This window comes from Sebastes fasciatus, chromosome 9 (assembly GCF_043250625.1).
Source record: "Sebastes fasciatus isolate fSebFas1 chromosome 9, fSebFas1.pri, whole genome shotgun sequence".
In the NCBI taxonomy this organism is placed as follows: Eukaryota; Metazoa; Chordata; class Actinopteri; order Perciformes; family Sebastidae; genus Sebastes; species Sebastes fasciatus.
In genome coordinates, this window is record NC_133803.1 from 14,617,737 (window position 1) to 14,642,139 (window position 24,403).

The window sequence follows — 24,403 nt, forward strand, 5'->3', positions numbered from 1 at the left end:
CTATTCAAAATCCTTGATTCAAATTCTCTGTCAACCTTTGCAGGGCTTAAAGAGCAGATCACATCTACATGTGCATGCTTCATCTAAAGCACCTCACAGTAATTAGGTTATATGCATTTTTAGCACTGGGGGTTTTTCAAGGAAGTCCCTTACTTACAGTAGCAGTGCCAAAAGCTACATTACGCAGGTCCTGTGTCTTTTAACTGCTTGACATTGCACTGATGTATTTGTCAACTCAGCAAAATCAGCCCATCAAGCTGATTTAACATTGAAGAAGGATGCTTTTCCTCACTATGAGTCAGGTCTCAGTTAATAATGGTAGTGGTGGTTGGATTTAGATGAGTTCCTCTGTGAAGTAGGTGAACACCTATCTGCCATCAGGCTTGCATATGAACACATGTTCAAACTGGGAGAACAGGTGGCCGTGATCTTGTGTGCCAACATGAGCCTCAGTGGAGCTGGTCAGTTTTTGTTGTATTACGGCCAACACACTGTAGTGGCCATGCACAGCCTTCATGCAGTTGATTACTAATGCTAGCCTCACGTTAGCCATTGAAATGGTGAATGCAATGTCATTGCAGGAGGATAATGCTGGAGCTTTCTAAGTAGCTGAGCTTATTCCTTTACAGTGAAGTGACTAAAGATGAAATTTAGGCATACAGATGCCATCAACATAACTGTAAAGCGTCACGTTCACCCTAGGCCTCTCCAAGCCAACCTTGAGCCTGTCACGGCTCACCACCATGTAGGAAATACGTCCGGCGAGGGCCAGCCTGCAGCAGGGAGATCCTCCCATAGCAAGCGGCCGTCGCTGACCCACCGAGCGGGACGAAAGTGCACCGCTGTAAAGGAAAGGGATACGCTGGATTTATAACACCAGACAAAATGAGTGGGAATTGAAATTTGATTAATTGCACAGCCCTAGTTTGTAGTACTGTATGGTACTTGATGTATTATGCTATATAGTGCTTGTCTCTCTTTTCTTCTTCTCCAACAGAAAATGTCCTCTTCAACCTAATGATATTGTAAAGACAAAACAGCTCAGCTAAATTTGGCCTTTGGTTGCTATCGAAACAATGCACACTGCTGCCAAAATACAAACACAAACAATCGCATGACAATTTCTCTCGGCCAGTACTTTATCACATGGCGCTTTTCCACTCAAGTACAAGTTGTAACCCTCCACACTGTAGTAGCATTATTTCCACTTTGAACCAACAACCAGCTGTGGTACTACTTTGCTAGTGGTTGCCCATTATTCTTGACGTCGGAGGACCAAAGACTCACTTCTTCCCACTTCTCAGTGCAGCAGCTGCTAATGGTGCACTATTGCTATTGGAAAATTAGCTGCTGCAGACAGATAGAGTCGACTTATAAAGGGAACTCAGGGTTGCCTAAAGAATTTAAAAACGTATCTGTGAGATGTCGGGGAAGAACCATAAATCACCCAGGCACTTAAAGAGGTTATACTCCTGAGCCCTTTTCACTGTTATCACGTAAACCACATGTTAGCCCTGTCAGGAAAATTAAGAACAAGGTGCTGGACAGGAATTCAGACTCTACGAATTTCCATTTGGCTCTGACTTTCATAAAACAGGCATAAACTCGGTCATATAGGGTGCTACCATGGATGTATAAAGAGAAGTGGATACAGCGTTGGAGGCGGGCTCCCGTTCATTCCTATGAGAGTTGCTTAGTGGCACACAAAGCCAAAATGGCTCGACTGCCGAGTTGGGAAGTACCCGGATCATCCGGCGATCTTGCGCAGTCATTGTGCCCATAGAGCAGGCGCAATATGCGTTTCCTTTAACTCCTCCGTGGTCTGGGTCTCATTCACATGAACGGAGGAAGGGAAATAACTCTGGATTTGGCTATTAGTGCATTTTACAACTTTTAGGACCTAATGATTTAAATAAGGGCTATTCAAGTGTTCATACTGGGAAGTTGATTTACCTAAAAAAAAAAGTGATCCGCTGGGTTACAGACGTCTCTTTCTCAATGTAAGTCTATGGGAAAAAGTATTTTTGGGCCCAATAGCATCACATAAAGAACACGGAAGTTGTAGTACGTCCGTTTGGCCACTACGAAAATTTGCTTCAAAGCCAGGCACTCTCGTCCACGCCAACTCGTCCACTTTTACAGCCTCGTTGTGTATACTCACGCTCATACGACCATAGTGTAGTTTGTTTAAGCCTAACGTTAGCTTTTTACTTCTAGCGATTGCATTCACACTTCAAAAATCATAAAAGCGGTGTTCATTTGTGAAGATTATCTTACGGAACAAAATGTATCATGAACGTTTGTTTGTCACAAAACTTATTTTCTGCAATAATCCAAAACTCAATGGAAAAATACCATTGGCTTTTTATCAAGGGAACCCGTGTGACTCTAACTTCCGGGTTGGCCTACAAAAATGCCTCATCCCTGGAGCACTTTATTGTTTGACCACTGATGTTGAATTGTTGATGAAAAGACCTTATAAAAGATGTTATTTAATCCTCCAAACTTGAGTTCTCATATAATATTCTATTATACCGTAGCACAAAGGAAGAGAGCATCCATGAATGAACATATGGTAATTCATTATTTATCTTGCATGTTTGAGGTGTTGCTCGAGATACAAATGGGCCGAGGAAGACGAAGGCAGATTGTGTTAAGCAGCGTGCAGGGGTGAGATGAAGAGGACAAGTGAGAGGCAAACACAGAGGGATCAGATGAGAGAAAAGATACTATATGTAGATATGTAGAATGAGATATGTAGACGGGGAGAAAGAGACCAGAAGATTACGGACAAAGAGAGGCAAAGAAATGAGATGATATCAGAGCAAATGACACATTACCAAGAGAGAGCGTGAGATGTTTCCTAATGTTTCTAATTCCAGCAGACAAGCAAACACCCAGCCTGTCCCCGTCCCAACGGTGAATGAGTCATGATTATACTCAATGCTAGCCAATGTTTCTCGTTACCATCATCCAAATCAATCATCACAAAACCCAAACACATGTTTGCCATATAAAAACTGGGCTCCCCATTCACCTGTTTCAACAGTCAGCACAGTGCTGCCAATGGACTACCTTGTCCCAACAGGCATTGCTGCATGTTAATTGTAAAAGGCTAATCAGCCTCATAGTAGCGGAAAAAACAAACAAATACACATCGTTGTGTATGCAAAGGACTATGTTATGCACATTAGACTGACCATATTAGCCCAACAATGGTTGTGCTAAGTTGATGAGAGAACAACTGACAGAGAGTCGAAAGCACTCTGAAAAAGGAAGGAGGCAGCGGAGAGATAACAAGGAAACACAGAGTGGTGGGGATTTATTTAAATGGCTTAATATAAATGCAGTTTCAGAGTGGCATTTGTCTTCTTGTTTTAACAGAGACATCAATATTATGTACAGGGTTCAACATTACCAAGGCCCGATGGCCCGACCGAACATCCACTGTAGTTTTGGGACTGCATCTCAAAGAGATTACGGTGTCCATGTCCTAACTGTAAACTGTATAATGAATGCAATGCGAGCAGGCGTCGGCAACAAAATCAGTTTGATTGCATCGTTTTATATTGAGTTTCCTAACTGGCCATGTATCCTGTACTGACTGCAATGTAAACATATCCGCCTATACAATATGTTACGTGACGAATGTCACATTTTTTTTGTTGACGTTTGTCACGTTTTTCGTAATGGTTTCCGTACATGTTTTACTTAGTATACTTACTTATTTTTAGCCCAACCAGGACGTTTTCCCTTACCCTAACTAAGTGGTTTTCTTGCCTAAACCTACCTGTGAACACGCAGAATGTCCGTGTAATGCCGTGGTATTTATACGCCTTCCCATAAGACCAGGTTGGTGCTACGCATCTGCAATGGTGCTGTTGGTTGGGACGGCGTTATCAGCTGTAACCACAGTAAGAGAGCAGTGCAGAGCGGCGGCCGTGAGCTAGCCACTGCTCACATGCACGAAAATGCACTAAAATCATGCGGGGCCGGCCGGGTGATGTCAGCAAAGCAAGGAGAAGCTCGGATTACAATACACACAGAGGGAGAGTGACTTAATTCTCTGCTCAGGTAGACATTACTCCTCTATATCTTTACATGTAGTCGTTTGGTGCTATATTAATGCTCTGTGTATGTTACAGGCTGAGACTCCCCACCCGTGTTTGTTTTGTGAAGCGAACCAAGTCACTACCAATTGTTCGACAGTTGAAACTGATGCCACACGGCAGGGTAGCTAGTTGTATCACATTTTGGTGGTGGTGTTTGTATCACTGTCTGGTGGCATTAGTTTCAGTGTCGGAGTAGCAGTCAGTGAGTCAGCACTTTCTGAGAACTACGCATTGGGCGTGTCTCCCCAGTCCAACAATTCTGCTCTGTGTTTTTTTTACTTTGTTTACCGAATGTATACAGAGTGGATTCTGTTGCATTAGGTCAAGCTATTCTCCCAGGCTGCAGAGATTTAGACTGCAGGCCTTTTTCTGTCGCCTCCCTCGGGTACCAGAACACGGAAAATATCCCCAAGCATAAATTTCACACGGCACAGCAGCTATCTTCTTTTGTCAGCTCCAATGTCAGAAATAATAAGAACCAGTTCTCAAACGTATATTTAACGTAGGGACCCAGGCGAGGAGACATGAAAGCACTACAGAACAAACCGGGTCTCATTGTCAGTCTACAAACCATTTCGATGCTTGATAAACTCTATATTTTTTGATTGATGCAACTTCTGGAGAAAAGAACACAAAGCAGCTGCCCTAACACAAAGCTTTTGACTAAAAGAGGGACACGCTATCCATACTTTTGCAAGCTTTTACTATGTATGACTAATGTATACGTTTGTTCTTTAGATTGCACACAGAGCAAACAGCAGCCAGTTCCTTTGCAAGCTACTAAAGCTTATCTGTGCATGGTGCAGGTCAGATAACTACAAATGCCTGTAATATTTTTTTTTACATTTCTATTAAGGAATTGCGTTTTTACAGTAAATTGTGTAAGAAAAGGTTAGAAAATTGCTTGTGAAGGTTAATACTCATGTTGAGTCACATGAAGTTAAGATGAGAATAACATGATTTAGTGTAGCATGTTTTAAAACAGGAACAAAGACACAAGCTATATCTCACATTTGTACTGCATCATTGACACATCAGAGTGGATTATTCAGAGGTTAGTGGAGCCATCTTGGCCATTAGAAATTAATAAAGAGTCAACCTTAAGTGGCTTTGCAGTAGTCATAAGATACGCTAGTCAAGTGCCATTGACTTTTGAGTTCTTGCTCCAGGAGGAAAGTGGATTAGATTTTGGAGATTGGAGAATAGAATACATATTGCATGTTAGTTCAGTGAAAATTGATTGTGTTAGATCAGTGGTTCCAAACCTGGGGTTCGGGTCCCCCTCAGGGGGCGCCAAAGATCACAGGGGGTGCGCCAGGATTTGTCTGCTCTGAGGTTGTCAAAATTAGATCTTCACATGCACTGTATAACTATCATAATAACACACTTACTGAATAATTTTTACAGAGGTCTATGTAAAAAGATATATTTCTTGCTACTTAGTAGGCCACAGTTTTAACCCAGTATTTGTGCACAGCTGCGGATAAAGATAAGGCTACACTAATATTATTAGTATTATACGATTAGTAGAATTTGATTCCAGTGGTGGCTGTGTAGTATTGTTTTCGACTTGTGTGATCCAAACATTTCCAATAACTCCAGAGCGTTAAGTTACTGCAGTCAAAAACTTGTTTGCTCTTTTGCTTGACGCACATAAAGGCAGGCCTGCACTTGTATTAATAAGGCGGTCTAGCAGCAATCTAACAACACCATAAATTAAATTTATTTAACCACATTAACAAAGATTTTGGCTTTGACATTATTATATTAAATTAATTAAGTTGTTACAAAAAAAATGATTAAATTATGTATCTGCATTTACTTAGTGTATACATCAAGTCTCACTTTATTTATGTTGATGAAGTTATATTCATTAAAGAGAGCTTTTCTTAAATACAAGATCAAAATGTTTCTTTCCTTTATTAGACAGACAACAGGATATGACGGGAGTGAGATGTCACGCAACAAGTCCCCAGCTGGGCTTGGCGACTAACGTTACTTCACGCAGAGCAGCTGTCAATCATGATATCACACCCCCTTTTTATAGCATCAAATAACTAATAAAAAAAACAACCTTATAAGAAAAAAAACACTAGAACTTACATCAGCATGATAAGAACTACCTAAAATGACAGAAACCACCTTTGGGGAAACATTTATTAGACGTGTACTTTGACTTTTTAGTTTGGCCCATGTCCCATCCTCTAGCATGGAGTAGGCAGGATTTATGACGTATACAGCAGCCAGACACCAGGGGGCGATCAAGATGTTTTGGCTTCACTTTTGGGGAGCTGTCATGTCGTCCATCTTTATATTCAGTCTATGGTTTGTAAAGTATGTTTTCTAAAATGTACAGTGGCGAAGCAAGGGAGAGAGAGCGGCGGCGACGGGAGCGAGTAACGTTATCAATTCTGGCCCAAGCAAGAATAGTTAACAGTGCCTGGGTTGTCCATTCTGGGCTACTGTAGAAACATGGTGGACTCCATGGAGAGGGGACCTGCTCCCTATGTAGATATGAAGGGCTCATTCTAAGGTAACAAAAGCACAACGATCCTTATTATTAGGTGACTATGCACTAAAGAAAACATACTAATTGTCACAGACTTGTCTTTTAATGACTTTGAAGCAAAAAAAGAAAACCACTCCATCTGACAGTGTTTTGTACATATTGTGTATTATCTTTAACTTCATTGAAGTTGGGCTATATGATGTCAACATTGACTGAAATATTTAAACTTAATGCTCAGTGTTTTTATGGCTACACCATTACATCAAATGGAAATATTGTTGATGTCTTGTGAATCATTTTAGACGCCAAAATTCAGCATGGAAACACACTCCCTCATACACACAAAATATGATTAAAAAAAAATGATTTTTGGCGAACTGAGTCGATGAAAATTTCCTGTGGCAAGTAAAATGGTCACACTACAGCAGTCTGATGGCAGTAAACCGTTTCAGCTTTCATAATCGCTGCTCCTTCTGGTGGATAGATAAAGCATTGCAATTGATTTCCACACTTGGAATGCTTAGGGGCATTATGAGGCGGCACTGCACACACTACGTCATCAATGGGGGATCATATACCACCAAGGACCGATCAGGGACCCAGCGGGGATCAGCCACGGATCAGCCTGGGCCCTGTCACGGCCCAGCTGGCAATTTCAGATGACTCTACTGTAGGTTAAATATTTGTTCAGGCTGTGTCAGAGAGGTGCCAATCCACCTGATTTCAGAGGCTGTAGGTTGTGGTGGTGTTATATTAAATCACATTGTATTGTGAGGTGTCGCTGTCCAGCCCACAAATAGAATATCTAAGCTTCACAAATGTCATATTTATTGCAGGGCTATTGCATTGGGTTGTGCTGTATACTGTTCATGTATTGTTATTGTATCCACTCCCTTTATATAAACAGTATCTACTGTACTAAGTCCATTTCATCCGTTCTACCTGTCAGTTGTCCAGAGGGTATAATTTACAGCAATGAAACACTCCTTCACAGTTCAGATGACATGGGCAGTCTTAGCATCAATAGTATTGACGGGGATATGTAACCTTATCTTAGTCTGACAGCAGGAGTGCAGGCGTGAGGAAAGGGCCATGGACGAGATTGAGCGACTGAATGAGAGGGAGCGATGGAGAGACGATTCGTTCTTACCGGAGGCGCAATGCCGCTGTACACCTAAACGTCGAACGAAGCTGTGGTCCAGCTGCCATATAATACTGATCTCTCCCATTTCTCCCGTCTATGTGGCGAAGAGCTTTTATGTTGTGGGAAGCTGCCAAAAGCAGAGTGGAAGGGCCCATTCATAATGAGGAAATGACACAAAATCCAGTCTTCTCCTAGCTGAGGGTGATATGGATCATTTAAAGCTCTTATGAATCTCCCAGCAGCTAAAACATAAAAAAAAAAACTCACTTTGTGCCAGTTGTCGCTGCTGAATGCTTTAAAACCATCAATGACCAATTTAGCTGTCCTCAATATCATCAGCACTTTATCTTGTAATCAGTCATTTGTGCTGGAAAGACGTGGAATATGATATGACGTGATAGGAATATGAAGTACACAGAGCTGTGTATGTAATGTATGGTAGATGTTAATAGAGTGCTCCAGGAATGACATATTTTTGTAGGCTAACCAGGAAGTTAACATCACCCTGAGTTCCCTCGACAAAAAGCCAATGGGATTTTTCCATTGGGTTTTGGATTATTGCAGAAAATATGCTCTGTGGCAAACACACGTTAATGATACTTACACATTTTGTTCCGTAAGATAATGAGCACCACTTGTATGTTTTTTGAAGTGTGAATACAATCACCAGAAGTAAAAAAGTTAGGCTATAAACAAACTACAACAAGGTCGCAAGAACAGAAGCATACACAATTTAGCCACTTGTTAGCAACCGCCTTTTTTAAGACACATAAAGGCTTCAAAATTCCCGAGTGGGGTATCTCTTGATGTACTTTATGTCGTAGAACAAAACATTAAAATTTCTTCAGCTTGTGTTAACCACAGACCTTATTTCAGGCATCTAATTAAAACCCATTAAAAAAAAACATTGACTTCCAGACGAGGGAACCGGAAGTGCTAAAATGCTAACTCATTTCTGGGTTTTAGGACTAATTACCACTAATTTGTGAGGGAAATGTCTTTATTCTTTGATTTTTGCGTTGCTGGAAAAAAAGGTATGAATACATGCCTGACAATGACTGATATATTTGACTTTAGGACATCTCTGACTACATACATGCTGAAAATCAAACATTTTTATTGTATTAATTTTGATATTTTCGATAGTAAAAGTCCCTAGAAGTGTATGATTCAACTCTTTCTCATGGTCTACTGTTAAAAAAGTGCATTAAATCGTAATATCGAATCACTTTACTTGTAGAATCGCAATACTTAAAAAGCGCAATACACATGGAATCGCCACCCACGTATCATGATAGTATCGAATCGGGAGATAAATGTATCGTCCCAGCCCTAATGAGGATACTTTGAATATGTCTCATCCTAAAAATAACAAGGAGCATTAGAATACTCTCAAAGCCTTTTCAAACTGCCTCTGACTGATAGAAAACAGACATCATTTAATTCTGAATCACGTCTTACAAGCTGTCTCAATTAGATCGGAGTTACACCACTGTCACTGCAGGGTAGAGTGGTGTTGAAAACATTGCAGCGTTTATCTCAGTGGTGACTCCTTTGAATCCCCGGATTGTGCTCTGAGTCAGAGCAAACTAAATGGGACTGTCTTATCTAGAGTGTGAAATCACCGAGACAGCCCCAATTTATGCAATATTCATTACATCAGTGGTGTGGTGGTTTGTTTCCTCCCTTCATATTACATGGGTAAAATGAGGGCAAGACACTGATGACATCATGTTTTCATGGGCAAACAGATTGTGTGGCACAAAGTTGTAATGTCTTCTTTCAGCCTGGTGTCTTGATGCTAATTTCCCCGCTCCCTAGACCATCCGTGCATGACTGAACTGGTCTGATGAGGCGACTTCTGCGGTAAAAATACCGTGTGTGCTTTTGTTGATCAGCCCTAATCAGCATGGCAGATGTCCTTTATAATGGTTTCAATTATGAGTATAGCAACATGAAAGATTTGCTTACAATCTCCCAGCCCCACTTCCCTGATTTGTGAATTTGCAGTTAAGGGAAAATACATGATCTCATTATAACGGTAATTGTATCAAGGTTTTAAAGATATGCAGTGATGATTAGATGTGTTTTAAAATGCATCCACCGCTACTGAATTCATCATCCATCGATCAACCATACCATTACTGAGAAGAAAATCACGGCTTCTCCAGAAAGGCTTTGATAGATGAGTAAATCTCTTTTTTTCCAAAGAAAGCAGCTGTTGTCTGCATCTCCCTATTATAACTCCTAATTACAGCAGACTTGTTGACTCTTTTAAAATTATTCCACCCATCCATTGCCATCCATATACACAGTCTATGCATTTATCAATTTAGTCCAAATCAATAGAATTATAATAGATAAATGGTTTTAGGATGCCACGTATGCTTTATCCTGGCAAAAGAAGCCATTCCTTTAAGGTGTATGTATAAGACTGCTGACATTAGATGTCATATAGCTAGCAGGAAATGAGTGATGGTCCCTGTCCACTTCGGGGGGAACATTTAAGAGTCATTATTCCACCATTATCATCCTTGCCAATGACTGTGGAGCGCTCCTGCCTCCTGTCAGTGGGCTGTCTGCTGTATAATGGGCCCGGGGTGTCCATTATCAAGCCAAAATGGCCGCAGACACACTTAAGCCACAGTCGGCTAAAAGTGGCCAAGGGACGGGTGGTAGGGGCATCATAAAAAGAAAAAAGGATGTTTCTTTATGGGTCGCTGTTCTTTTAGCACAAATGAAGGTGAAGTTTTTGGAGTTTCTTGCATCAGCAGATGGCAGAACAAGCGACATAAATGATAGATGTGGTTCTGTAGTAATTTTGCGAACACTGACAGAACTGCAGGCACAAATTAAAGGCTGCCAATCATTCTGACCACTTTTGATTACAGTAATTAATTTGATTTTTTTGGCTGCAATTTATGATTATATTCATCTGTTGGATTATTTCTTTGTGTCAATCAATTTGTTTAATCTATGAACTGTCAAACAAATAGTGAAAAAATGTCCATTACAAGTTGTGCGACGTCTTCAAATGTCTTGTTTTGTCAGATTCCCTCAAAGAGATTCCATTTAGATTAATATAAAACACAGGAAAGTGGTGAGTCTTCACATTTGAGAAGCTTGAATCAGAGAATGTTGTTGCCAGTTTACAATTGATCTATTATCAAAATTGTTGCAGATTAATTTTGTTGATATTGACTACTTCATTGAATTGTTTCAGCTCTAATATAACGTTTTACAATAGTACATGCAGAATCTTTTCAGCAATAGAGTGTTCCAGGGATGTTTTTGTAGTTCCCTTGACAAAAAGCCAATGGGATTTTTCCATTGGGTTTTGGATTATTGCAGAAAATAAGCTCTGTTGCAAACAAACTTTTATGATACTCATCACTACTTTATGAAGTGTGAACGCAATCACCAGAAGCAAAAAGCTAACGTTAGGCTATAAACAAACTACACCACTGTCGCATGAGTGTGAGTATGCAATGAAGCCATAAAGGTGAACGAGTCGGCATGATGAAGTTTAGCAGTCTCATTGAGTCACTTGTTAGCAACCGCCTTTTGTAAGACACATACAAAAGGCTTCAAAATTCACAAGTTGGATATTTACTGACCTATTTTATGTCGTAGAACAAAAAGTTAAAATCTCTTCAGCTTGTGTTAACCACAAACCTTATTTCAGGCATCTAACTAAAAACCCATTAAAAAAAACATTGACTTCCAGACGAGGTAAGTGTTAAAATGCTAACTCATTTCCATTTTTTAGGACTCATTCTTGTAGCACTCAATAACACCAGCAACTGTCAGGAACAGACTGTCTCTGTTTTCAATGGGTAGTACAGCACACAGTTTATTGTTATCACTTGACACATTTAGACACTGGATCAGCGTTAAAGCGTGCTCTAGATTTGTATTACTGTCAATCACATGGCTTCCCGCTGAGCGGAGTATTAACATTTCATGTCGCACAAAGGAATATTTTGCCAAGTGCCCTGGTGGCACATGCTGGCGTCCATGTAATTATTTATTTCTGTGGCGTACACACACATTTCCTGCTCTGGAGAACTCTTTTCTTGTACTCTCCTGAGCATTCATGCAAAAAGCTACAAATAATCCCTCTATTTCTCTTGCACTCACTTCCTTGTTCTACTTTACCTACAGCGCATCTCCCTCTACCTGACATTCCTACTTTCCAGCTCCTCCTCAGCATGTTATTAAGTTGCCCCTGTACTCGTGATTTACGGAGCCTTAATGTACTCCTGTGCTTGCAGTCAGTAAATGAAATTGTCATTTGTCACATTAATAGTCCTCCCCCTCTGCCATACATGCACACACTCATACACAACCCTCTCCCAGTATGGCTCCATTCACAGAACACCCGCTCTTATCATCATTCCCTCTCTCGCCTCATCCTTAATGCCTTTTCTCCAAAATCCCCCTCCTTTTTCTTCACCTCCTTTTTCACGCCTTCCTCTGGTATCATGGCGGATTTAATTTAATGGAATTATACCTGCATTTTCTTGCCGTGCAATCCTTGTGCTCCATAAAATGCTCAATATCAAGGGGTTCTGTAGGGTTTGTTGATATCATATGGTCTTGTTGGACCGCAGTGCTGTTGTGCTACATTTTGCAGACATTGAACTAGATTGCATAATTAGGTGCTATTATGAAATGCAGTGAGAGAACATTTAATTGCTGTTTTGTACAATATGTTCAGCTGTTTATACCGAAATTGGAAGAGCCCTGCTGTGTGAGAAATGGTGACTTGAATTTTAAAGGCAGAATTTGCAGTAGCCTGTCCCGTGTTACATGCAAAATTAGACAATCCCTGTAGTAGATGATTATGCAGCTCATAACAGAGATAGAGCCCAAAATTACATGCAAATTTAATATTCTTCATTAAAACGGTTTTGGATTCAGATTCACATCACTTTCTCTTTTTCTGCTAATTGCCTATTTCTGTGTATTGCATCTTTTAACCTTCGAAATTATATAAAATACTCTTCTTGTGGAGGCTATAAACTCCACAAGAAGGGTAGGGCAAGAGTATAGGGTCAACAATTATGAATATAAATTCGTCCTCGAAGATAAATGAGAGTAATATAAGCCGTGGTTTCGACTGAGAAAGTGATATTGCTTTAGAATAAATCTTGTCTTGAAAAATTGCCTTATTTTATGCACGGTTAGCCTATGTCAAACCTGAGAGTGTGAATATTTTTTCTGCAGATAAATGTTTCAAATGCACTTGAAAACTGTAGTAAAAAGTAAAATAGCCTATGGATGTATGTTACTTTTACACTACACATAACTGTACTAAAGATAGAGGTATGAAATTGTGTTCAAAATACATTGTTAAAATGTGTTGTATAGTACTTGTTTACTGTGATAGCAAAGACATTTTAGCTATCTTAAGTATGCACTATGGCTGTCAAAGTCGACGCGATAATAACGCTAAAAATGCAATTTTTTTTTAACGCCTATCATATCATATGTATATCATAAACCAGAAAACCTCAGGAATCCATTGGTACCAACCATGTCATACTAGCTTGACGCCATGGAGGCTAAATAATGCTCCAAACTCAATTTTGCCGAGGAAAAACTGGCATGGCCATTTTCAAAGGGGTCCTTTGACCTCTGACCTCAAGATATGTGAATGAAAATGGGTTCTACGGGTACCCATGAGTCTCCCCTTTACAGACATGCCCACTTTATGATAATCACATGCAGTTTGGGGCAAGTCATAGTCAAGTCAGCACACTGACACACTGACAGCTGTTGTTGTCTGTTGGGCTTCAGTTTGCCATGTTATGATTTGAGCATATTTTTTATGCTAAATGCAGTACCTGTGAGGGTTTCTGGACAATATTTGTCATTGATTTCTGTTGTTGATTGATTTCCAATAATAAATATGTACATACATTTGCCTAAAGCAAACATATTTGCCCACTTCCACGTTGATAAGAGTATTAAATACTTGACAGATCTCCCTTTAAGGTACATTTTGAACAGATAAAAAATGTGCAATCAATTTGGGATTAATCACAATTAACTATGGACAATCATGTGATTAATCGCTATCGAATATTTTAATCGATTGAAAGCCTTAGCCTAAACATATTGTCATTTTGGTAGAATGAATCATCTTTTTAGGCCATTGATCAACTGTCGGATAATTTGAAGAGCAAATAATGAGTGCCTGATATGTCATATCACAGCAACTTCAAGTCTACTCACTCTCATTAAATATTTACCTCCACTTAGATGGAGCAGCTTTTCCCGTCAATTTCAGACATATTAATAATGTCGAAGATGGCATTTTGGCTTTTAACCCCTGAGACCCGCGGGATTGCATGCCATCCCAATCGACTTTACTGTCTTTTACAGGCTGTAGCAGGCTCAGTTTTAGAGCTAGAATGAATATATCATTGCCATATTTGAAGGGGTTCCTTGACCTCTGAACTCAAGATATGTGAAGGAAAACGGGTTCTATGGGTACCCACGAGTCTCCCCTTTATAAACATGCTCACTTTATGATAACCACATGCATTTTGGGGCAAACACCATGCAGTTATTTTTGTTTGAATATTTCTGCATACTTGGGTCCCCAAACAGTCTTATAATGACATACGTTGGGTATTACTGTAAAGCTAAGACTCTTGTGGATCCAATGAGCCCATTTGTATTCATGTGTGATGATGTTAGTCCCCATAGTAGACATTTCACTGTATTGAGATCGATTTTTGAAACTTGACCTCACTGTATAAAATGACCTGTGGTGACCTCTAGGATAATCACAACCTCATAAAATTGTGCAGCCACAAACTAGAGACCTAAGGCATTCAGAGGATAGATGGCATTCCTAGGTAAATTGATAATAAGGGGGTTTCAGAGCAGTTTCCAGAACAGAAGTGCTTGCTATACAATCGCGAAAAATACAATTCTTGCAGAAATCTCCAAATGTCAAAAGTTTGTGATACCAAATCACAGCATGACTTTTTCTTTCAAGGTCTTGATGTCTTCATGTGGTATTTTTTAGGGATTATTGATCATTTTATCAATTCTCGAGTGATGCAAAATTGTTAAATTTAGCACCAAATCTGGTTTATGACTACAACAACTTGACACACAGTGCTGCGCTGCATCTCAAATTAATCTTCGGGTTCCCAGCTTTCAGATGATGTACTCCACTTCTATGTGACATCTACTGCTGACCTGCTATCTCCCCCTAAGGACCCCTGTAAAAAAAGACAGAAACATGTCTATTATGGGTTTCAGAGGGTTAAAATATATCTGGCATTTTGTTCCAGCAGACATGCTGACCGGCCCTAAGAGGATCTAAAACAGATTCCGCCCAAATAACACGTGTAAATAAAAATGTCGAGACGTTAAGACCCACCACAAACATTACAAGTATGTGTCTGCAGTCTGAGTCTGTGCTGGTTTACAGATTTTCACCATATGGGACAAAGTTTAGCTCATACTCATTTGAGGCATCATTTTGCATCTAACTTTCTGCATCCAGCTAAAATATTCCTGATTTGTGACTCGCTGTTCTGTGCTTTTGCTGAGAACCACACTGACTCCTGTAGCTCTCTGATTCATCTGCTGTTTTCAAGTGACTGTTGACTTGTGCGAGCATTTTTGCTTTAATCAGCTGTCTCAGTTTTGTCTGGGGACAAGGATTAGACTCTAATCATTAGAGGATGCCCCCCACTGAATCTCTCATCTACGCATTATCATACAACTTCAGTATGAACCCCCTCCTTTCTCTGATCTGTTCTCGACTGCAGAGGCTCAGACGTAATCCTAAGTAGGATACACAAAGAACCGTATTGAATTCATAAAACCAGCAGAGCACACTTTCTTGAATAATATACAGCGCTCTTAAAACCTGAGAGATTTTTTAAATGAAAACCTTGATAACAGTTTGAATTGACGTGAAATACATATCTAACCATGTTTTATCTTATTCCTTCTCCTCCTTCCCTCCATTTATTCTTTCCTCCGTCCAGCATGTGAGCTGATGAACCAGGGGATCCTCGCTCTGGTCACATCCACGGGCTGTGCGGCCGCAAGTGCCCTACAGTCTCTGACGGATGCAATGCACATTCCCCACCTCTTCATCCAGAGAAATGCCGACGGCGCGCCCCGCACCGCCTGCCAGCTCAACCCCAGCCCAGAAGGAGAGAGCTACACCTTGGCCGCCCGTCCACCTGTTCGAATCAACGATGTCCTGCTCACCCTCATCTCAGAGCTACACTGGCAGAAGTTCATCATCTTTTATGAAAGCGACTACGGTGAGTTGAGACGAATGAGAGCAGTTGATGGCCAAATGTATCTCATAAACATTAGGGTTGGGACGATACACCTACTTCCCGATTCTATACTATCTTGATACTTGGATTTTTAAGAATTGCGATACGATATTATAATTTATGGCGATTTACGTTAACTTTTTTAAAAACTAGACCATGGGAAAAATTATAATCATACACTTCTAGGGACTTTTACTTTGGAAAATAGGTAAATCATTACAGTATCGGTCATTGTCAGGCATTATTGATTAAATTTTTTCCAGCAACCCAAAAAAAATCAAAGAATGAAGACATTTTGCTCACCAATTAGTGGTATTTCTTTTTAATTTATAAGTATTTTATACTTCTGGTGAATGTAATCCAATCAGTATTATTTCCATATAAGTGTTTTGTGTGTATACAGTTCCCTTTGTTAAAACCAGACGTAGTATCACTTGTATACTTCTGCTAACTTCGCCAAGTCCGTCTCTAGCTTTCCCGTCAGCTCCATTCTCTTTATACATCCATTCTCAGCTCCATCGGGGCCTTTTGAATGCATTTAACATAATTGTCAGTATATGGGTGCTCTACAGTTGTAGCGTTGGCCGATTTGAGCACGGAGATGAGAGTGAGGCTGGCTTGACCGCACGTTACCGCAATACGCTAATGTTTCCTGTCCATGACAGAGTTAGCATGCAGCTTTAGTCGTGATGTCTAGCTCTGCTTTTCCTTGCAATGTGTGAAACCCAAAGTCTTTCCATACTTTGGATTTAGAAATGTGAGGATGCAGGTTGTAACCACGCGGACCCTCCGCCGTTTTGTACCTTCTCGTTACAGCCGGCTGCGGTTTGTTTTGGTTGACTGATATGGAACAGATATGACTTCACGTTACTCAGACTACAACAATAGAAGCGGTAACTTCCTTCTACCTCTGCATAGACTCAAATGATGCACTTATATTAATTTTGGCATTAAAAAATTGATTTCAAATTCGTAAAATAAAAAAAGCGATATATAGGTGAACCGATTTTTTTTATCCCACCCTTAGTAAACATTGTATGTAAGATTATTTCAGCTCTTTCATTTAAATATCAACGCTCTAAAACCATCTCCAATGTCAGGGGGAAATCAGGCTGAAGTAAAGCCGCATCAACACGAAGAATTCATATGCTGAAAAGAATACATGGAGTGGGAACTAAGATAAAAGAACATCACCACTCCCACACAGACACACACACATAAACACACAAACTGTACATGCACGCTGCTAAAAAATAAATCAAAGTTCAGTAGAAATTGTCGGGAAAAACAAGATCTCATTGCCGCATTCACCCTTAGTAGCATCCTCATGAAGAAACCAGTCTGAGCCTAATTGGCTCATTTGAGGCACCAGAGAATGACGGTGTCCCAACAGTTCTTTATATATTCTCAGATGTGTTTAATTATTCTCACCACGACGCCCCCGTGGACCAGACCTTTCCTGACCCACGTTTTGGCTAAAAGCAAAGGACCGTGGATCGAGGAGTGATTGGCAAGAACGTACAGGGGCAGAAAGATGAAGAGAATATTGCTGCATTGGCATTTCTCAGATGATACTTTGCCACTGCTGGCTAATCTTTTTTACTACTTGGAAGAGTGCAATCTAGAAGAAGGTGTAAATCTGTTTTATTTTTTCCAGTACTGTAGAAGCTGGTAGCTACAGTTGATAAAGTGTATAGTAAAGCAAGCCCTCAAGGGAATACATCCACACACTAACGCCATACAAGTTTCCACCTCACAGGCTGGGCCCTACAGCCTCTGTGAATGTACAGAGATCTGTCCTTGGATTTGTTTCTGACATTGACATTCTTTGTAGTAAGTGCAGCCTCAGCATTGAGTTGGATCGATTAAAATCCCACCATGGAAGAGCATCTGTCTATCTTTCTATCTATCTGTTTGTATGACGAGCTGTCCTTGCTAATATCTACCTTTCTTTCTTTTTGACTAGCTGTCTGTCTGACCAGTTATCTCTCTGTCTTTCTTTCTGTCTGTCTGTCTGTCTGTCTGACTACTGTAACTGTCTATCTATCTATATATCTCTCTTTCTGACTAGCTTTCTGTTTGTCTGACTTGCTAACTTGGTGTCTATCTAACTAGCAGTGTCACTGTCTGTCTGACTATTTCTACCTGTAGGGCAGGTACTGGCGACGTTTTAGAAGCCCCACTGCACACTCTCAATGCCTGTGCCTGAAGCCCATCCAATTTCCTTATACATGTAAGAGACCTGGCTATCGATCCATACGCTATACTGCCACAATCCAATTCAAGGCCACATACACTGAGTCTTTTCCTGATGAAAAAAGTTGTTAAGCCAAAAAGAACCGACACCCTCAGTCATAACTCCACTCCACAACCTCATCATCAACTGCACATTGTACTTTCCTGATTGCATGCTATTAGTCCTTCCTCTTTTCCACAAGGCCCCATCATCCACAAACCTATGGCCTGCCTATAGGTACTGGTACCTCTGAGAAGACATCATTGATCATAATGATGAAAAATAGCGGGCTTATCACACTGCCTTGAGGTGTGCCATTTCCAGCCGTGTATACTGATTTGACAAGTCTGACCCAATCAGTACTTGAAGATTTATTCCAAACAGAAAATCCTTTATCCAGTTTAGAAACTCTCCCACCAATACCCATCCTGTGCTCTCTGTCAGTCTTACCAGCCGTCTTGCTATCTATCAGTCTTTCTTTTACACTACAGTGGAAACCGCTTATAGTGATGATGTCTGTCCTGGTCAAATTGATCACTATAAGCGGATGATTATTAGAACCACATTTTTGTTGTTGTGCACCTATTCTAATGCAAATTACCGTCTAATTGATATTTGTATATTTATTACATGGAGACAAAGTAATGAAACGGACCGCTTTGCCATTTACCGGTTCACTGACAATTAAATTTTTTGCCGGCTCTGCATCGCGAGTGTGCATGCAGAACGGCGCCCCTTTGCCGGGGTTCCTCGTTCTCTCATTTGGTAGAGGTATGGAGGGAGACGGGCGCCGGTCTGCATGAGCTGCCGGTGCTGCGGTGCAGAGGAGCCGGTCGGCAGGGTTTCACTTTGGAGGCATTACGTGATGAGGCATTATCAATCCACCTGACGAGGGCTGCTTCAACCACAGGTACTTTCCCCGTGCACATTGTTATTTTATTCAGAGAAATTACTTTCATTTTCCCGTCATGATATCAATGTGCACTCAGCATCAGCCTCAGGTATCCAACCTGAAAGCAGTCGGTCCGCGAGGCAAAGTATCAAGGGAGTAAAGTAAAAATCAAAACGAAAATTGAATTAACGTTAGTCTTACGTAGTTTAAAAATGTTTTTCCATATGTTTTCCTGTATGAAAAGACACAAAAATACACTGTAAGTGGACAACTTGATTACTATACGCAAATTATTTGTAACATTTATAACATTTGTATGTATAGGAGTGATTCCGTCCCAAACTTTTTGATCCATATAAGCGGTTGATCAATGTAACCGTGATCACCATAAGCAGTTTCTACTGTATTTATTTGTTGACTAGCCAGCTCTCTATCTGACTGTCTGTCTTGCTTTCTATCTATCCATCCATCTGCACTTTAAGAAATTTTCAAATCAGTTTCAGAGAGAACTCATTGAATCATATCCTATCAGAAACTCTTTATGTATAACATCTCACCCCAGCACAGTGCACTATAGCCTTAAATTGCAAGTCCTGTGAGAGGGAACCTATGTCTAACGCATGAAGGCTCGGCGTAACAAGGCGCCGTCGGTAAGAAATAGTTGATGGGAATACCAGCTCTAACAAAACTGCCTTTTTAAGCCAGTTAAATTAGGTGCTACAAAGTCGACACCGTTGACATTTGTGCTTGTGTTACACTGTTTAACTCTGCACTCGTTAAATTAAGGAATGTAGCGGCTAATTAGGATCCTCATCACAGAACAGTCAAAATACCCTTGGTGCCTGCCTTGAAGCAGTACTACAGTGACCCACACCACTGCCTGGAGAGAAAAGTGCTGTCTGTAAATCTGTGTTGGCACTTAGTATTTAAAGAGATAGCGAATGCTGAACTTTAGACGTACGAATAGAGAGAAGCAGCTGCAGCAGTTCATTCAGTTCTATTCAGATTATGTATTTGTGCGTGGTAATGAGTAACATGGTGCGATGATAAATGTAATCAGTGTTTACACAAACCATCTCAAACCTGATTCGAGTTGTATGAGTTGTATGTGTATTTTTCACTGCTAGTGCTGTAACAATACCTGAAACAATGCAAAACGAGACTTCTTTTTTAGGTTAAAAAGTTCGGGCTGTCAATCGATTAAAATATGTAATCGCGATTAATCTCATGATTGTCCATGATTAATTGCAAATTAATGGCACATTTTTTATCTGTTCAAATGTACCTTAAAGTAAGATTTGCCAAGTATTTAATACTCTTATCAACATGTGTTTGGGCAAATATGTTTGATTTATGCATATGTATGTATATTTTATTATTGGTAATCCATTAACAAAACAATGACAAATATTGTCCAGAAACCCTCACAGGTACTGCACTTAGCATAAAATAATTATTTTCATTCACATATCTTGAGGTCAAAGGTCAAGGGACCCCTTTGAAAATGGCAACAACAGCTTGTCCTCGCCAACATTAGTGCAAGTTTGGAGCCTTATTTAGCCCCTTTCCCGACAAGCTAGTATGAAATGGTTGATAATAATGGATTTTTTTAGGTTTTGTAGTTTCATATGATACCAGTATCTTTACTCTAGCTTTAAAACCCACTTGAGTCCAGTACAACCTAAAAATTGCAAGTTATGTTAATGTGCTAAAGAAATTAGTGGTGTTAAAATGAATTTGCGTTAAAGCTTTATCACATTAACTTTGACAGCCTTATAAAAATATATATAAACACGTTTTTCTACAAAACCCTGTTTTCATTCAATAAAAGAAGTCAATCTTTTCAAATCTTAGACACTGTCCAATCACAACTAGCCATATAAGAACTTTTCCTAAACAAAACAGTTTCAAAATTGTTAGCATTTTGATTGAAATGAGAAAACGATCAAAGAATGAAGAAGTAAACAAGATCATGAATCTGACATTTGGATGCCAGCTTTTGGTATTTGACAGGTTTTGAGACTTGGTTTAATGGACATATTTTGGTCGATACCAAAAAAGTACTGAGGTTCAATAACGAGCACTGCGCACCCGCTCTGGGGCTGTCAGTTGATCCGGCTGATTAGACATCTTTTCAGTTTTAGCTGTGTTGGAGAATATCCTGTGGATTTGCTGAGGTAGCCAAAGTCTGTACACCCCAAAGAATCACAAAGGTGTTGTGCTTTAGCATGTGCAACAAAGTTAACAAGAGAGTCAGGGAGTTGTCAGTCTCACACAGTCCTGAGGAGAGGTCTAATCGGGAGAAATGAAAAATACATCTGTGAATGTGCTCCACCGTTGGTATGGAGCTTAAAGCTGGAGTAGGCAGGTTGGAGCAAATATGATTTAAAAAAAGTTATTTTTATAAAACGGTCACTATATCCTGAAAGTAGTGCATGAGACAGGTAATCTGGAGAAAATCATATGCCTCTGTGTCCTCCTGTGTCCTCCGGTGCTCCTAATGGCATCTGCAAGATTTCATAGACCGGAGGAAAACAACCAATCAGAGCCAAGCTGAAGCCTTGCCGTCTCTGAGCAGCTGTCAATCACTTGCGATCAAACGGTCAAACTAAGCAGCGCTGATGAAATATGAATCAAGATTCTCTTTCTGTAATTCTTATTGCAGCGTACTGTTTAGCTGTAAAATGAGAACGTTTGTGACCAGGCAGCCATGTTGAGATCAGTTGAGGAAATACCAAGCAATGATTGACAGCTGCCTCTGTTGAAAGAACAGCCAATAGGAACTCTCTCTCTGTAATTACCTGTGATTGGCCAAAGTTTTTTAAAGCCTGAAAACAGAGCCATGAGGAGGTGCAGAAGACTAGTTTTCTCTCAGAACACTTGAATTACAATATGCTCAAATGTTGTTATGGAAATTTTTGCCCAATGATGCAATTATGCTCAAATTGAAAATGCGTATAAAAACAGGTTGATGTTTTATGTTAAACACTCAAAATAAAGTGTAAAACTCAATGCAAAGTTAGTCAGTAAAGTTTGCTCACATAATTGTAACCTAAAGAAGAAAAAGGGGAACAATGCACAACCTTAATTAGACAACATTTGGTCTATTATACTTAATTTAAAGTTAGAAACATTGTTTTACCACACATTGATTTCTTTGGTCAATTAAATTATTTCTCTTAATGATGTGGGTTAAGTTAAAAACAAAGGCATCTACTTAAAGTGAACAAAAACATTTAGAATGGACTATCAGGTGGTTTATCGTTATTTTTTGTTTTTCTTTGCTTTTGCTATCAATGGATGAATTTCAAAATTGAAATTTACCTAATATATGGAAATGTACAGTTTCTCCAATGGATATATAGAAAAGTAAAATACTTATGTTCTCTTTCATTTAGTGATTTGCTTTTATTTTATTTAAAGTTAATCTCCAGGGCTATGCATTTTTTTTATTTATAAATAAAGGGTATATTGCATTGCCAGCTGTTCAGAAACTACTTTAATCTGTGTTACTACTGTTCTCCCACCACCTTTTCCATCATTGCTAAACCTTCATATGGACAGGTGTTGAACATCACATCATTTCCAACTCATGCTGTCAGATCAGCGATAATCAAAGAGCAGAAATTAGATTATGTAACTTAACTCACAGCACAGGAGCTCAGATCAGGTTCTATCAGGTGGGATCTTGTCAAAGCCTCCCTGTCTTCTCTTTCCAGTCTACAGTATGTACAGGGCAGCAGGTCCAACACTAGTACAGAACTAGTCTATTTAGATTAATAGTTTACACAGATAAATCTTTAGTTTCATTAAGCGCTACTACTAACGCTTTTTTTTCATTATTGATTAAAAAATGCCTCATGATTTCCTATCCAACATTTGAAAAGAGTTTAATTTTACAATCATTTAAGACTAAGAAAAATCACAAAATCACATTTCAGAATGTCGAACCAGTGAATTTCATTTTTGTCATTTTTGCTTTCAAAATTATTTTTGATACATTTTCTGTCAACTAATGACAAAAATACCGGAGCTGCTTGCCCACCAAACTATAATCACGCCCGCCAGTGCAAGTGCTTTCAGCCAATCAACAAATGATGATAAAGTAAGCTGCTTTCGAGCACCAGAGCTACTGTAACATTATCAAAATCCATGCTTTGTCACAAACCTATGGATGGGTGTTGTTAGGATTTTATCAATTCTACTACTGTTATCGACACTCGTTATTGATTCTGTTCGTTAACGATACTCTTATCGATTCTTTTTCAATACTAAAAAATTGCAATTTTTTGAAAAAAAAGAATAAATTCAGAAGAGGATTATAACTTATTTATATTTTAAATATAACAATTTGTTTCTAGAGCAGCAACGGTATTGTTTACAACAGCAACGTCACTATATAAACTCAATAATATATCACTAGAAACAAATCTAAAATGTCAATAAAATAATTCATATTCCTGAGTGAAGTTTATAAAGAATGAAGACCACAGACATGAGTCAGTATCAGTCCTTCCTCCTGTCCTCTGTCCTCCTCCCTCTGCTGATGTGATTCACTGCCTGCAGGTAACGTTACCGCTGGTAGAGAGAGGAGGGGCTGCTTTGTCTCTAACAGCAGCTAGAATTTTAAGAAATGTGGCAAACTAGGCTAAACAGTAAGACTACATACAGACAGCAGACGCTGTGCTAAAACATAGTAGCAGTGGATGAGAGACCGCAGACAGAGCAGATTCAAATATTGCTCTTCTACATGTTTACATGTTAATGATTGTTGAAGAGGTGTATTGTAAAAAGCAAAGGTTTCATTGCACTTACAGCGTAGTTGTCATCAACTCGAGTAATCTTCAAGTTTTCTTCACTTCACCTGTTTCCACCGAGGCCTCTCTGCTCTGCTGTTCGCTGACTTCGCTTTTGTGTGCAGAGGAGCAGAGCAGAGGAGATGGTGCAGCGTGATAATAAATTACACCTTATCAGTACTACGGTTTTTAATAATTTAGCACTGGTGCCAATTTAATACTGGGTTTCGATACCCATCCCTACACAAACCTGAGATTACCCTCTGGAGTTTTGGTAACATTTGGTGGCATGGTAAATCTTTTGTTTTATTCCAGTAGCAAATAGCAGTACCTTTTATATAGGAAACTTTGCTGTTATTAGGGATCCACCTCTACCGATAACGGATCAGATAT

The 24,403-nt window shown here is 39.7% G+C and overlaps 1 protein-coding gene across 3 annotated transcripts in view; it reads left to right on the plus strand.

Moving 5' to 3' along the window:
• Positions 1–24,403, plus strand: part of grid1a (glutamate receptor, ionotropic, delta 1a) — a 334,030-nt gene that overhangs the window by 178,757 nt on the left and 130,870 nt on the right. For all 3 annotated transcript variants that reach the window (XM_074646202.1, XM_074646203.1, XM_074646204.1), the window contains exon 3: positions 15,784–16,068. In XM_074646202.1, the coding sequence (XP_074502303.1) occupies positions 15,784–16,068 (285 nt within the window). The remainder of the gene's footprint in view (positions 1–15,783; positions 16,069–24,403) is intronic.